The 17,141-nt window shown below is 46.7% G+C and overlaps 1 protein-coding gene across 1 annotated transcript in view; it reads right to left on the bottom strand.

The window, feature by feature from the left end:
* LOC147693208 (tripartite motif-containing protein 5-like) overlaps positions 1-13,958 on the bottom strand; it is a 156,549-nt gene extending 142,591 nt beyond the window's left edge. The window contains exons 1-2 of the mRNA XM_086933605.1: positions 13,449-13,958; positions 1,050-1,217 (exon numbers count right to left, since the gene is read on the bottom strand). Of these exons, the coding sequence (XP_086789731.1) occupies positions 1,050-1,217; positions 13,449-13,934 (654 nt within the window). The 5' untranslated portion in view covers positions 13,935-13,958. The remainder of the gene's footprint in view (positions 1-1,049; positions 1,218-13,448) is intronic.
* Positions 13,959-17,141: the final 3,183 nt, after the last annotated feature.

Here is a 17,141-nt window from a genome sequence, read left to right as displayed (position 1 = left end):
TCATTGCAAAGCATTCAATCACACGAGTCCGCACATACCAGACTAAAGCCTGTACACCCCATGCATCAGGAACTACCAGGGACATACACATTCCCCATGCATTCCTATGGGAGGGCAGGCCTATCTCACCACATGCACTCAGAGTGTGCACGCACTTTCCACTGGGACACAGTGAAGTGCGCTGAAACCAAAAATCACCATTACCAGGTCACCATTAAAATCAAAAAGAGGGTTGTGATGGCAGCGGGTGATAGAAGAGGGCTGTGACAGATAAGGTTGAGGGTGATGGCAGTAGGTGATGAAAGAGGGGTGTGACAGATGAGGATGAGGGTGATGGCAGTGGGTGATGAAAGAGGGCTGTGATAGATAAGGATGAGGGTGATCGCAGTGGGTGCGATGGAAGAGGGCTGTGACAGATAAGGATGAGGGTGATGGCAGTAGGTGTCATGAAAGAGGGCTGTGACAGATAAGGATGAGGGTGATGGCAGTGGGAGATGAAAGAGGGCTGTGACAGGTAAGGATGAAGATGATGGCAGTGGGTGTGATGAAAGAGGGCTGTGACAGATAAGGATGAGGGTGGTGGCAGAGGGTGATGAAAGAGGGCTGTGACAGAAAAGGATGAGTGTGATGGCAGAGGGTGATGAAAGATGGCTGTGACAGATAAGCATGAGGGTGATGGCAGTGGGTGATGAAAGAGGGCTGTGACAGATAATGATGAGGGTGATGAAAGAGGGCTGTGACAGATGAGGATGAGGGTGATGGCAGTGGGTGATGAGAGAGGGCTGTGACAGACGAGGATGAGGGTGATGGCAGTGGGTGATGAAAGAGGGCTGTGATGGATAAGGAGGAGGGTGATGGCAGAGGGTGTGATGAAAGAGGGCTGTGACAGATGAGTATGATGGTGATGGTAATGGGTGATGAAAGAGGGCAGTGACAGATAAGGATGAGGGTGATGGCAGTGCGTGATGAAAGAGGGCATGATAGTTAAGGATGAGGGTGATGGCAGTGGGTGATGAAAGAGGGCTGTGACAAATAAGGGGCCATCTTACCTCACGTTCGGAGGAGAGTGCTGCCATTTTTTGACTGCTGCCAATGACACTGCCAATGCTGGGGGCTGTTTGTTGCTGTCTCTCCCGCCGCCGCCTTGTACATCTAAGCGGCCGCCGAGGGGGGGAGACTACAGCCCCCAGAATCCCCAGTGGCATTGCCCCGCCCACCTAGGAGCACGATGAAACATCAAATTATTGCAGAACATCACCTATAGCTAACACTTAGGTACATGATGTTAACATTACAAGGAATTGTTGATTATCAACTGTGCATTATTATTTATTATTTTTGATGGAATGACAGTGATGTGGCATATTTATTTGGTAGATACTGATATAAATAACGAGTTATGTTGCCAGTGCTTGAGTTTTCAATTATCATTTAACATAGGTATTCATCAGATCTGGTCCATGTTGTTTTTCCGAACTAATTATAATAGGTGAAATCACTTTCATGTAACATACGACATTCACATTCAATTTATTTCATAAAACTCGTCATCTACTGACGTTGGATTGAACAAAGAATATTTTCTATTATTATTAATTTTTTTTTCCGCCACACAATGTTACAATGAGGCGATTCCTCGGGGTCTTATCTTCGCTTTAATAGTCCTCTTTTTATGCTTTACGATTCAGCATACACCGTAAGTTGAAAACGGACTCCCTATTTGTGTTGTCAGTGCTCGAGTCTTTAATTACTATGCAGCACAGGTATTCATTAAATCTGACACATGTTGCTTCTTCGAATAGACGAAATCTCTACATGCAACATACGACATTTGTATTTGATTTAGTTTGAAAAACTGGCAAACTAAAAAGTTTTTATCGTAGTTTCTTTTTTTGCTTGATCTGTAACTCTCAGTCTTTCTGATAAATCCAGGTAGAAGACGTGTTATTTTCTCAGGGCCTGCTTAAACCCCTATATTATTTTTATAATCGTAATCTACTGACATTGTACTGCACATAAAATATTTCCTATTATTGTCATTGTATTTTTTTCGCAAGACAAGATTACATTATGGCGATTTCCCGGTGTTTAGACATCGCTCTAATAGTCCTCTCTCTATGTCTTACAATCGAAAATATATACCGGAAATCAAAAACGGACTCTCTATTCGTGCCGGGTCACGGAGAGGAGAATGCCGTTTGATGAAACTTGCAGAATACGCGGGTAAGGTTATCGAGGATTTATATCCCTGTACCCAAGGCACATTTTTGATTATGGACAGTACGTAAAACTAAAAAATGCCTTTCATTAATTTTTTTTGTAGTTTCTCTACACTGGAGGGACCTTGTTAAACACAATGCGACTCTATCAATTTTCTGTAGCGGGTAAGTTTATAAATATCGTCTTTCCTGTGTGTTGTTTAAAACAATTGGGTGGACCGCCACAATTTTGAATTTGTTTCTTTTTACTCAGAGTAATTGTCTGAACTGATTTCCCACTATCTGCATCTTCCGACCGACTTATGTTGCACGCAGGTCAGTCATATATTTTTTTATAAAACATTTGACATGCCCTTTATCCTCCAGAAGTCCAATAATTTCAAAGTCTCTATTTTGCAAACTTGAACACACTTTATCTATATTTCCAGGTTGCCATTGTTATTACTCAATTACCTGTGGACACAGGTAAGCCCCCCAAAAAACTTTGGGTGTATGTTGATAGTCAAAATCAAATTCACGTTTTGATTTGCCATACAAAAAATTATGTTTTATGTTTTTTACACATAGATCCCAGTAATGAGCAGTGGCATTTCGCACACTCTAATACTCTCAATACCTATCAATCTGGTAAGAACCTGTTTCTTTCCCTTTAAACGTGCCCCTAAAGTACTGACTTTCACATTCCACATACAAAAATGCGTTAAGTTTTAGTTCATGTAGACAAGGCATCAAAAGTAATATGTTTCCCTTTATCTTTGTGTTTCAACAGAACCCCCGACGAAGGAACAAATAGTTCCGAAATGCATTGGGTTATGTATTGAAAGTATTGTGAAAAATTTTCTTGTATAATTTGTACTTGTATTTCTGATACAACAGTGTTCAACGGACTGTGTGAAATGAATAATTGAAATTGTTGAAATATAATGATTAAAATGAACAATGGAACACCTCTTGAAGTTGATGCATGTCAGAGTCCTAGCTGCCTCAAAGGGACTTAACATTATTTTTATTAATATATATTTATGGGGGTTTCCAGGTGGGAGATGTTCTCCAACAGCCCTTTTATTCGAGGAATTTCTAATTATTGTAACTAAGAATGCAAATAGGGTTGTGGTTGGGGACTTCAACACCTGCTTTGAGCCCCTTGGTATGGATGACGGGAAGCTTTCAGAGGCAGAAGACTCTATGTGGGGTATTCCCCAGTTGGAGCTTTTACCCATTAAAAAATGGACGCAAGCGGCCCTGTTTATGAAGGGTTTGTGTCTTGATAAGGGCATGCGGGCAGTTAATGGCAGAACGAAGTCAGACAGGTCTGGGGCAGTGACTTTTTATAACGGAAGTTCTGGGTCTCGCATTGATTATATATTGGTTAATCTGGAGTTGTGGTCAGTTATCGCCGATATGGTGGTTATGTGGTTACGTGTAGACCAGAAAGCGACCATAATCCCTTAGTCTTGTCTTTGACAGATAACAGTTTTATTGATACTGTTATGGTTGACGTCCCTATTGTACAGGGAAAAGTAACCCTAACTAATGATGAAAGAAGGGTACGTTGGCCAAAAATAGCCATGAATGAGGGCTCATTGTCTACGATTAGGAATATGCTCACCAGCACAGTGGACAAACTCAACAGCTTTGAGTCCCAGGCTGAGATCAGTGAAAATATTCCTGGTATCCATGATGGTTTATTTTCAGAGCTTAAACCCTTTTTTGTTAAGAGTTTTCCCCCTAACACTAAAAATCAAGAGTTGTGATCCTGCTCCTGGTATGATAAAGGTTGTAGACAGGCACAAAGAGCTTTGCTTATAACCATTAAATCTAGACTACCAGTTGCCATTCGTAGCTGTAGAGCTACTTATAAACTCGCCCAACTAACAGCTAAGAGGAATTGGGACGAGGACTGCTGGAGGGGGTTACTTCAGGCTTGTGACGGGCGGAATATGACACAATTCTGGTACCTCCTTAAATGGGGTAACCACCCACAAGATATGGTACCCACAACTTATTTGGAGCCACAGCAGTGGGTTTCGTATTTCGAAAACCAGTTTAAACTTAAGAGCAGGTCCACAGTTGTGACACCGACCCCATTGTATGAGGAATCCTTGGTATTTGTCCCCAGTGAAGTGAAGGCTGTCCTAAAGCGTATTCTGAGTGGCAAAGCACCGGGGCCTGATTGTATCCCTGCTGACCTACTCAAACACGAGCAAGACCTTTGGGTCCCATATCTGACAATCTTGGCCAATGCCCTTGCCAGTGGAGCATTGGTTCCCAATTCTTGGCTAGGGGCTGAGATATTGCCAATCTACAAGAAAGGCGGTCGCTCTGCCCCGGCCAATTATCGTTCAATTAGCCTTATAGACGCGGTACAAAAGATTGTGGCCCGTCTACTTTTGGGACGAATACAGGGCTGGATGGCCAATTTTTACATACTAACCCCGCTTCAGGCGCGATTTCAGTCGCACATTGGTACCCTAGATCAAGCATTTAGGGTTATGCACCTGTATTGGAAAGAGGTTTTGCTTGGGGTGGCATGCTTTTTGCGGCCTTCGTGGACCTTAGGTCCGCATTTGATCTTGTTCCAAGGATCAAGTTGTGGGAAGTTTTATTGGGGATGGGCATGCCCAAAGAGCTGGTGGCTCTTCTCATTCACATGCATGAACACACGCATGATAACGTTCGATGGGGTAAACCTGGGGAGATGACTGACAGGTTCGAGGTCTCTAAAGGGGTTAGACAAGGGTGTGTGTTAGCTCCTACCTTGTTTTCCTTGTTCATTCTTGGGGTCACAAATTATTTTTCTAACTACCCGACTGACGCACGCCAGCAAGAAAGTCCCCCTGCTCATGTTCGCGGACGATACGCTCTTAATTTCTAAGACGAGACAGGGGTTACAGCTTGCACTGTCTCTCTTTGAGCTGTTCTGCCGCAAACATGAGCTGGAAGTCAACGTAGGGAAGACCAAATTAATGGTCCTTCGAGGTCCAAGACCAGTCAAAGCAAGGGTTAAAATGGGTGGGGTCATTCTCGATCCGACAGCTGTTTTCACCTACTTGGGAGTTACCTTTAGTGAAAACCTAAGTTGGAAACACCAGATAGACCTCCTCACCCTTAAGCATGCCCAACTTGGTGGAGCTCTGTTGAAGGAACACAGAAACTCTTTAACCAAAACCAGTGGTGTTATGTTTTGAGCATTCTAGTAGTTGGGCGTGGGCGGAGTCATGGGGTGGAGGAAGAGGAGGGGCACGGGCAGGAAAGAGGCAGTTGAGTAGGGACAGGGACGAGTAAGGAGTGTACCAATAAAGCTCCATTAATCTCAAGTAACTGTCATTCGTTATTGAATGCAAGACACTACAGCTGGCGACGAGGATGGGATAAGGCAACCTGCCATCCCCACACTGAGAGCGAGAGTGCCCTGTCCCTGGGCAGCACCTAGAAGTAGTCGCCGTCGTGACACGTGTGCCCCCTGAGAAGATCGCCGCCTGAGGACCCAGGCCAGCGACAGTTGGGACAGCTCCACGATCCGTCGATAGTGTGGAGCGCTGCCGAGTGAGTGCTAGAAAAAAGTTTGCTGCCGAGAGTCACTTTGCGCCAAAACGGGAGCTCACCCCAGATGCGTGCAACTTGGCAAGGCGTCAGGAGTAGCCGCGAGTGAAGCAACAGAATCGGGAGCTAACCCTGACCCCATCGTGAAGAAGTTCCAGTGAAGGTGAGTGGAGCGTGGCTGTTACAGTGCTGCTGACAAGATCGGCGTTCGGTGAGTCTCAGTGACTGGATCGGAGCGAAGAGAATGAATGAAACTTGAAGTCTCGCCAGAGCCAATATTTCACTAGCGGCGGCCATTTTGGAGTCAGGCAGCCAACAGGACAATCCCTATGTGCGAGTGGAAAGCGGCCATTTTGAAGTCAGGTGGCTTATGGCTCCAGCAAACAAGCACTGGCAATTGCAAAACAAGCATTGGTAAATGCAAAAAACCAAGCACTGGCAACTGCAAAACAAGCATTGGTAAATGAAAACAAGCACTGACAAATGCGAAGCAAGCAGTGGTAAATGAAAACAAGCACTGGTACATGCAAAACAAGCACTGGCAGAAGCAAGCAGCAAGTCAGCAAGAATTGGTGAATGTCAAACAAGCATTGATATACGCAATCAACACCAGTGAAAAGTACGGTGACGCTGAAAATCACTTGCAGAGATGTCAAATCCACCACAGCAGGATGGTGGCAATGCTACTGTGGCTACCCCAGCTGAGCCTCAAATATCACACCTGCGTCCCCCTGAACCACTAACGCTGGTGGCTGGTGGAAGCATGGGCACCCGATGGCAGGAGTGGCTAGAAGATTTTGAGGACTATCTTGAAGGGTCAAAAGTCACTGTAGATAGAGAAAAACCCATTGCATTGCATAATTTGGTTGGCAAGGAAGTCAGCAAAGTGATTAAAGAGCTACCGGCAGACGACAAAGGAACATATGACAAAGCAAAAGAGGCGCTGAATAAGAAATTCATACACAAAAGGAATGTAGACTATGAGAGATATGTATTTCATCAGGCTCATCAAGACAAGGAAGAAAGGATGAGCACCTTCATCTCCAGGCTCCGTCGACTATTCAGTATTGCAACTTTGATGTGTTCTCAACGGAAGATGCTATCCGACTACAATTGATCGAGGGCTGTCACTCCGAGACACTGCGGAGGAGATTGCTAAGAAAAAGCCATAATCGTGATGAGATAGAACAAATGACAAGGGTACATGATCAAGCGGAGGAAAACGCTAAATGCATGGAGACAGGAAGAAGTGAGAGGAAAGAACAAGCATTCTGGACGCGAAATACCAACTCTCACAGGAGATCAGGTGAATGACCGAAAAGATCCAGACCGGTCTCTCGTCATCAACACAAAGGACGTTGACGCTATGGGTCTAGCTGGAGAGACAAGAAGGCCGAACATGCAAGAAAATCAGAACGGTCTAGAAAATGATATCGATGTGGGTACGACTATCCGCATGCAGATGTGTGTCCGGCGATGGGTCAACAGTGCCACAAGTGTGGGCGAAAGAATCACTTTGAAGCGATGTGTGGAGTATACAACAAGGAAAGAAGAGGTGAAACGAACAAGCTACGGTCTGATCCCAGAAGACATCACGCTAAAGCAGTTCAAGACAGGGCGATGTCATCCTCTGGATTGTCCCGTTCCAGCCGAGATTCTCGTGGATCCCTGTGGACCAGAAGGTCACCAAAACGATCACTGTCTAGAGAATCAAGATCGACGTCCGCAGAGTCTGATTATACAGATGAATATGTGTGCATGGTATCAGACCCAGATCAACTAAAAAGGTATCCCCCATTGGACATAAGAGTGGGGACCCATGCAACCCAATTCATGCTCGACAGTGGGGCAACCCTAAACTACATGCCCGTGACTGAATATAACAAAATGAAATCGCCACCTCACCTGAGTCCAGCACACGTAAGAGTATTCACCTGGATGGCGAAGAAACCACTTCCATGTTTGGGTAAATTTGAAACAACTCTCACCCATGAAGACAAGTCTGTGACAGCATACATCCATGTCATTGAAGGTCCTGAGGCTGAGTGCCTCCTCAGCTTGCCGACTTCGCAACGTCTCCACCTTGTGGAGATCCTCTATAGAGTCAGTGATGATCCAGACATAATTCGTAAGTTCCCTAAACTGTTCACCGGACTTGGAAAGATGAACAAATGTCAAATCCGTCTACACATCAACGATCAAGTGCACCCTGTAGCTCAACACCCTAGACGAGTGCCTTTTCACCTTCAGCAAGCGGTGGAAGACGAGATTCAGGAGTTGGTACAAACTGACATTATTGAAAAAACAGATAGTCCCACACCATGGGTGTCACCAGTTGTCATCGTCCCAAAGAAAGGCACTCCGGACAAAGAGCGCTTATGTGTGGACATGAGACTTCCCAACACTGCCATAGAAAGAGAGCGTCACCCAGGACCCCACCTGAGTGACATGATAGCCGCCCTGAAGTGAGCCAGAGTATTTTCTAAGCTTGACTTGAATAAAGGCTATCCCCAGCTGGAACTCCATGAGAAATCAAGGTATATAACCACTTTCGCTACCCACTTAGGTCTATTTAGATACAAGAGGCTGAGCTTTGGCATTTCATCAGCAGCGGAAATATTTCAGGAAATGATTTGTCAGACCATCAGACACATACCCAACTCGCTAAATTACAGCGATGACATTTTGGTATATCGGTCGAATACACAGGAGCATGACAAGGTGCTAGATCGAGTATGCCATGCCCTTCTGGAGGCCAACCTGACCCTAAATAAGGACAAGTGTGAGTTCCACCAATCCACTCTCAAGTTCTTTGGCCATGTGTTCTCGGGAGCAGGCATGAGGCCTGACCCGGAAAAAGTGACTGCACTCAATGCCACCAAGAGTCCCCAAGATGTGAGTGATGTTCGTTCATTTCTGGGCATGGCGAGCTATTGTTCCAGATATATAAAAGACTACGCCACTATCAGCCATCCATTGAGAACCCTCACCAAGCAAGGACAACCGTTTGTGTGGAGCTCCCAATGTGAGAGGGCCTTTCGGGAAATCAAAGAGGCCGTTGAGGAGGCGGACAACCTGGCATACTTTAGCCCCAAAAGGAAGACTGAAATAATGGTGGATGCCAGTCCAGTAGGTCTGGGTGCCATCTTAGCCCAGTACGACAAAGACACTGATCAACGGCACATCATGGCCTATGCCAGTCGCAGCCTATCTGAAACTGAAAAGGCCTATTCTCAGCCAGAAAAGGAGAGCCTTGCAGTCGTCTGGGCTTGCGAGCACTTTCATGTCTTCATATATGGTAAACATTTCACCATGATAACGGACCACCAGGCGTTGGTCACCATATTTGGCAACCACAATGCCAAGATGCCACCTAGAATCGATGATGGGGCCTGCGCCTACAGGAATACACATACACAATCATACACAAACCGGGGAAAGGGGAGAGCCCTGCGGACTATATGTCCCGACACCGTCAGGCATCCCAGGTTTCGCCTCCGTCAATAGCTGAAGAATACATACACTTTGTAGTAGGATCAGTCCGACCTCCAGCCATTCCATTAGAGGCAATCCAGGAAGCTACTGCCCAAGATAATATTCTTCAGAAAATGATGCGCCGACTGCGCTCCCATAGATGGAGGCATGACTGTGAGGAAGAGAAGACCGATCCTCAGGTCCACCAAGAAATGCAAGCGTTCAGGCACATCAGTGACGAGCTATCTGCCACCTCTTAGGGGCTCCTCCTGAGAGACCATCGGTTGTCATCCCGAGGCAGTTACGACAAGGAGTCATTAACATGGCTCATGAAGACCACCGGGGAGTGGTTGCAACCAAAAGAAATCTCCGTGAGCGAGTCTGGTTCCCGCTGCTTGATTCCATGGTGGAGGCCACCCTCAAGGATTGCCCCCAGTGTCAACTAGTTAGCCATGGAACACCCCCAGCTCCGCTTCAAATGACCAAGTTACCCAGTGGGATATGGCAAGAACTAGCCATGGACTGCTACAGACCCCTCCAATCTGACAAGTATGTAGTGGCTATCATGGATGAGTACTCGAGGTTTCCGATAGCCCAATTCGTGCCATCCACTAATGCTTCCTGCACAATTGCGGTGCTTGATGAGGTGTTTGCCGCATGGGGTGTCCCAAAGGAACTCAAAACAGACAATGGTCCTCCTTTCAATGGCCAGGAGTTTAGCGAGTTCGCCAGACACCTTAACTTTAGACATCGACAGGTCACGCCTCTGTGGCCACAGGCTAATGGCACCATTGAGCGGTTCATGGTGACTCTGAAGAAAACGTTCAAACAAGCCACGCTCGAGAAGAAAGACTTGCAAGTTGCCCTCAACGAAGTCCTGCGAGCCTACAGAACTACCCCACATGCCACCACAGGAAAGTGTCCGGCCACTCTCATGCTGGGGCGACCCATCAGAACAAGGATTCCGACGTGGGAGGGTGCTCTGCGACCAGTGTCCCCGACACATGTCCACCAAGAAGTGACCCTGGCTGATCAAACCAGTAAGAACAAAATGAAATCGTATGCGGACACTCGAAGGAGAGCCAAGTCTCTTTCACTACAGACAGGGGACTGTGTGGTGGCCAAACAAGAACAATCCCGAAAGACAGATTGCACATTCAAAGACGAGCCTTTGGTTGTCACCCAACAAAAGGGCACCATGGTCACGGCGGCGTCTGAAAAGAGAAGGATTACCAGGAATGTGTCTCATTTTCAAAAGTGCACGCCTGGCATGAAAGAAGCGCTTGAACAGGATGGAGATCCACCGGAAACACCAGGACCCAATCAAACAGGCACGGTCCAGAGACCTGATCAGAGGACTGAAGCGGAAGTGGATGATGGTGGCATGAATCTGCGACCTAGAAGGGACATTCACAGGCCTCGGAGACTGATTGAAGAACTCTAATGAAGTCAGTTCATTCTTTTGTTAACAAAGGGGGAGATGTTATGTTTTGAGCATTCTAGTAGTTGGGCGTGGGCGGAGTCATGGGGTGGAGGATGAGGAGGGACACGGGCAGGAAAGAGGCAGTTAGAGTAGGGACAGGGACGAGTAAGGAGTGTACCAATAAAGCTCCATTAATCTCAAGTAACTGTCTGTCGTTATTGAATGCAAGACACTACAAGTGGCTCCCCTGATCAAAATCTATGAATCTGAAATTCTACCGGCCATTATGTATGGAGCGGAACTGTGGGGCTTTAGTGATACGTCCCAACTTAGGGTTGCACAGAACAAATTCCTTAGGTCTGCAATAGGGTTTATTCCCCTATTATATGACCTAGGTTGTAACCCTGTTGAGGATATAGTACGGTATAGACCACTGGCGTTTTGGCGGCGTCTGTGGACGACACCGGAACTGTCCATGTATGCCGAGGCCCTTTTGGAAGTAAAAAAGGCTACGGGGCTCATCCAGGATTCCTTGGTTATCCGAAACAAAGGCCTCTCTCATTGATATGGGAATGGGGTCTTTATGGGTTGATCCTGTTACTGCTGTTTTCCCCTCAAAGAAGCTTTTTAAGGAAACTTATTAGAGTAGTATTAAGGAAACGAGATTAGCATCTGTTCTGGGTAGTTCTATGACAGCATTATTCCTTGTTATCAAGGACGTTCCCATTTATGAGGAATATTGGAACATTATAACAAAGCCATTAGATCGCAACCTGTACCATCAGTTAAGAGTAGGCTCTCTCCCGCTTCGAGGGTTAACGCGCTCCTGGAATCTACTTGGCACTGATAAATGTCCCTTTTGTGTGGAGGAGGTAGAAACTGTTGACCATTTCCTCTTTTGCTGTCCAATGTAAACACAACCTAGACGAGTATGGCTAAGGCCCGTATGCCGTTTACTGGGAACCAGATCAGCATAGGCCGCTAGTAGAATTTTGAAATCTGACACTTCAAAATATATTGTTATAGGTGTAACCAAATTTGTCAGTTGGGCCTGGATAATTTGGTTCCGGAACTTGAGTCCTTAATACATTGTGTACATACTGTAGTTTGGTGGTTTAGCAAGTTTGTCTACTCCACATGAATTCTGTTTTTACTTTTTTATGGTTTATTGATTGTATCAGTCGAGTGTCTTTGTATATACATTTAATAACTTTTTAATTCCGGTTTTAGCATGTATTGTATTTATGGATTTTATTAGGATATTTTACTTAGGGATTGTGCTGTATATGTATAGCATGTCTTTTATGATGTAAATCGAAATAAAGACCTTTTGACTGACTGGATGAGGGTGATGGTAGTGGTGGTGAAAGTGGGCTGTGACAGATAGGGATGATGGTGATGGCAGTGTGTGTGATGAAAAAGGGCTGTGACAGATAAGGATGAGGGTGATGGCAGTGGGTGATGAAAGAGGGCTGTGACAAATAAGGATGAGGGTGATGGCAGTGGGTAATGAAAAAGGGATGCGACAGATACGGATGAGGGTGATGGTAGTGGGTAATGAAAGAGGGATGTGACAGATAAGGATGAGGGTGATGGCAGTGGTGGTGAAAGAGGGCTGTGACAGGTAAGGGTGAGGGTGATGGCAGAGGGTGTGATGAAAGAGGGCTGTGACAGATAAGGATGAGGGTGATGGTAGTGAGTGTGATAAAGGAGGTCTGTGACAGTCAAGGATGAGGGTGATAGCAGTGGGTGTGATGAAAGAGGGCTGTGACAGATAAGGATGAGGGTGATGGTAGTGGGTAATGAAAAAGGGATGCGACAGATAAGGATGAGGGGGATGGCAGTGGGTGATGAAAGAGGGCTGTGACAGATAAGGATGAGGGTGATGGCAGAGGGTGATGGAAGAGGGCTGTGACAGATAAGGATGAGGGTGATGGCAGAGGGTGATGAAAGAGGGCTGTGACAGATAAGGATGAGGGTGATGGCAGAGGGTGATGGAAGAGGGCTGTGACAGATAAGGATGAGGGTGATGGCAGTGGGTGATGAAAGAGGGCTGTGACAGATAAGGATGAGGGTGATGGCAGTGAGTGATGAAAGAGGGCTGTGACAGATAAGGATGAGGGTGATGGCAGTGGGTGATGAAAGAGGGCTGTGACAGATAAGGATGAGGGTGATGGCAGAGTGTGATGGAAGAGGGCTGTGACAGATAAGGATGAGGGTGATGGCAGTGGGTGATGAAAGAGGGCTGTGACAGATAAGGATGAGGGTGATGGCAGTGAGTGATGAAAGAGGGCTGTGACAGATAAGGATGAGGGTGATGGCAGTGGGTGATGAAAGAGGGCTGTGACAGATAAGGATGAGGGTGATGGCAGTGGGTGATGAAAGAGGGCTGTGACAGGTAAGGATGAGGGTGATGGCAGAGGGTGATGAAAGAGGGCTGTGACAGATAAGGATGAGGGCGATGGCAGTGGGTGATGAAAGAGGGCTGTGACAGATAAGGATGAGGGTGATGGCAGTGGGTGATGAAAGAGGGCTGTGACAGATAAGGATGAGGGTGATGGCAGTGGGTGATGAAAGAGGGCTGTGACAGATAAGGATGAGGGTGATGGCAGAGGGTGATGAAAGAGGGCTGTGACAGATAAGGATGAGGGCGATGGCAGTGGGTGATGTTAGAGGGCTAGTAAATTGTAAGCAAGTGTGCACACACAATCCCAACTTTATGTTATGTGTATTAGTAAAGCGCACTATCAGCCGCGAGGGATTCTTGGCGCTGACCCCGCCCCTCTTACCTTGTGCTGCTGCTCTGCTTCCTTCATGGGGATCACACGGTGCTCTCTGTGTGCCTTGGACCCCATACACATCACACACAGGGATTCACCATCGGTTTCACAGAAGAGCCGCAGCCGCTCCCCGTGCTCCTCACACAGGCTTACAGGCGCCATCTGCAGCTCCCCCTGCGCCTCACACAGGCTTACAGGCGCCATCTGCAGCTCCCCCTGCGCCTCACACAGGCTTACAGGCGCTATGTGCAGCTTCCTCACCGCCTCCACCATGTTTGCGAGTCTCTTGTTCGGTTTCAGTTCCTTCTCTGGGTCGAAGCGCTCCCTGCACTCCGGGCAAGCTTTCTCCAGGTCCTCTTTCCTCTTAAAGGTGTCAAAGCAGGAGAGGCAGAAGTTGTGTCCGCAGTCCAGGGTCACGGGGTCAGTGTACAGCTCCCTGCAGATGGAGCAGGTGGCCTCTTGTAAGAGCGTGGCCCTGAGGTCTGCGGCTGCCATGGCTGCAGACAGATGTGCTGAGATCTGTTCACGTGCTCTGGTGCAGGGCGTGTGACCGTGCGTGAAGAGCGTGAGACCACGCCTGATGTGGGAGGGCGGGCAATGTGCAGGTAGCATAGGCTGCAACCTGAGCTCATGAAACCATAGGAGGAGGAAAGCTCTTACGGTCTTCTTTGTTAATCTTGTTATGGACTTTGTACATGTGATCCATACATGGGCTGGGCTGGGCCGGGCTGATATTGCTGCCTTCAGGCTCTGTATCAGAGGTGCCTTCGAAGACCTATGGCCTCATGAATCAGGTCCAGATCTGATAAACTATCAGTTTGTCCACCATTAGTAACCGCCTCAGATACATCCTTGGAGCCCTCACAGTTGCAAATGATTCATGGAAGACCCGGACTTTGCCCACAAGGAAGTAAAACCTTCTCTGGCTCCATGAAAAGCAGAATTGATGTCAGTTGTGGAAATATTACCCAAGGCTGGAAACATTCCGTCATCAATGGCTTCACGTATGGATGACGTCATGATACAAACCCACCTCTCCAGTCCTCACTGTGGGGTAGACACCAAGGGCCTCATTTATGAGAAATGACGCATCGCTGCATGGAAGCAGCAATGCGCCCCTTTTCACTGCGCACTCCTTGCGACATTCCTGATGCGTCATATTTACAGTATGACGCATCATGTCGCAAGGAGTTACAGATACGTCAGTATTTCTGACGTATCTGTAAGCGCAAACGTGACGCATTGCTGGAGTGTGTCACAAAAGTGATGCAACTCCAGCAATGTGTCCTTTCACATGGGGCTTATGTGAAAGGGCCTGCGTCAGTCTTACGCCTGCTGTGAGGCAGGAACACGATTTTGATGCAACAGTGTCCTAAAAGTGACGCAGGGAAATCTCATAGATTTCACTGCGTCACTTCTACGACCCTTCCTTGCGACAATACGCCCCCCTTGCATACATTATACCTGGCGTAGGTATAATGTGGCGCAGGGGTTTAAAAAGTGACGCATCTACCTAGATGCATCACTTTTTAAATATGGCGCAACAAGGCGCATTTTTTACACCACTGGTGCGTCACAAAAAGTGACGCACCGGCGGCGTAAAAGTGACGCACAGCCTCATAAATGAGGCCCCAAGAGTCTAACTTTAAGTTCAGACATTTTTATATTCCCACCCCCCTAGGGTTTCAAAGGAGAGCTCTGGATGGAGGAAGGAACCACAGGAGATCCCCCAAGAGAAAAGAACCCTAGCCTTTGCGCTCAACAAATCAGAGTCATTATAAAGTCAGATGGCTGGAGGCACCGGTATTGGTTCGGTGAGCCGCATGAATCAGTATTGGAAATAGCGATTACCTAATTGCAATTTTCCACAAGTAGCAATTAGATAATCATTATTCCTAAAGTATGAGACCCATGAGTTTCATTTAGCAATTCCTAGTGGCTCGCAAATTGACTTACCTCATGAATATTAATGAGGTAGATAACAGTTTGCGACACATTGTGAATCACTAAAACAACAGGGATGGTGGCCTGCTGGGGTCAGCACACCACCATATCCGTGATTGCTTTTAAATGAATCAATAACTTTTTGTAATGCAGCCCTTTTTCATTAAAGAACAAATATTGTGTTCAAAAAAGACAAATGACATGTTTTCTTTTCATTTTTTCAGAGCAGGCAGTGGTCACTGGGACACTGCCTTCTCTGAAAACATTTTATGCAACTATTTCCGATGGGGGCCGGGTCTCTTTAGGGCCCCTTCCCATTAGCAATGGGTTACCACTTTCTTGAAGTAGGTGTAACATGCGAATGTTTTGAGGTCACATTTTGGGGGCAAAATATTCTTACATACCGCCGCAATTCGGTATGAGGAAGGGATGCCTAAGCACGCTCTTTCCTAATACTGAATCGGTTTGTTTTCCTGAATCCAAATTGCGATTCAGTAGCATGTTACTGAATCACAAATTGGAATTCAAACATAGGGGAGAAGAGTTGGCCTAACGGCTTCAGTGCTCGACCTTGGACCTGCGGAACTAGGTTCGAGTCTCGGTAATGACGCCAAAACATCCTGTGATTCACTTAATCTCCCCGTGCCTAACAAAAATGAATGTGTGTCCTCATGCAACGTAACTGGTGCTACATAAGGTGCTCTGATACCCGATTCGGGTCAAGTTCGTGCTATATAAAACTTCAAATACAAAAAAAAAAATATATATATATATATCAAAATGCATTTTATCTATTACAAACAGCCTGATTCTGCAAATCGGGCCTTTTGCGACCGGTAAAATACATGATACATAAGCTCTTTATTTCTGTAAAAACAGAACCGTTCTCAAATTCAGAGCTGTCATGTGCAGTTTAACACCAAATGGAATCTGGTACCGCCTACACACACAGCCCCAGACAGGACCCTTCTGAGTGTCAGCTTTGTGTGTGATGGTGAGGAGGGTGCGAGTACTGGCGGGGCTGCAGATGGAGAGACAGGGGGGCAAATTTAAAAGCCCCTTGCATGACTTTTGCGCCGCTGTTGCATAACTTTTGTCACGCAGCCGTGGCGTATATGTTACGGACCATTTACAATGTGACGTATCTAGGGAGATGCGTCACGTTGTAAAGCCCTGCATCACATTATACCTGCGTCAGGTATATTGTATGTAGGGTGGGCGTTCCCGCACCAAAAGGCAGTGAAATCTACAAGATTTCACTGCGTCACTCTACGCCACCATTGCATCAAAATCCCAACGCCTGCTCAGACCAGGCGTAAGGAATGACGCAGGGCTTTTTAAATAGGGACTCACCTATCTGTTGTGGCGCAGTGCTGGAGTTGCGTCACTTTCATGAGCAATTTCATAAATGGGTCACTTTTGTGCCAAAAGATGTGTCAGAATTTCGGACGCATTTGTTAATCCTTGCGTCATGGAGCACTGTATTGTAAATACAGCGCATCCATAGTGGAGCAAGGACATTCGGCGCTGACGCAAAGAAACTGACCCATCTATGCAGATGCATCAGTTCCTTGTAAATCTGCCCCAGGATGTTTAGGGGCCAAGTGCACTGCTCCGTTCACGGTGAGCACCTGGAAGTTACCAGGGGGCCCCTCATGCGGCAGGTGGGGTCCCCAAAGTGCCTCATCTTGAATCTTCAGAATGAATTTGGATGTTATGTTGGAAAAAATAAAACAGCCCATATATTTTCCTAACTCA

Source organism: Lissotriton vulgaris, chromosome 8, assembly GCF_964263255.1.
Source record: "Lissotriton vulgaris chromosome 8, aLisVul1.2, whole genome shotgun sequence".
NCBI lineage: Eukaryota > Metazoa > Chordata > Amphibia > Caudata > Salamandridae > Lissotriton > Lissotriton vulgaris.
Note: the sequence above shows the minus strand (reverse complement) of the source record. Positions and strands in the feature narration are given on the sequence as shown.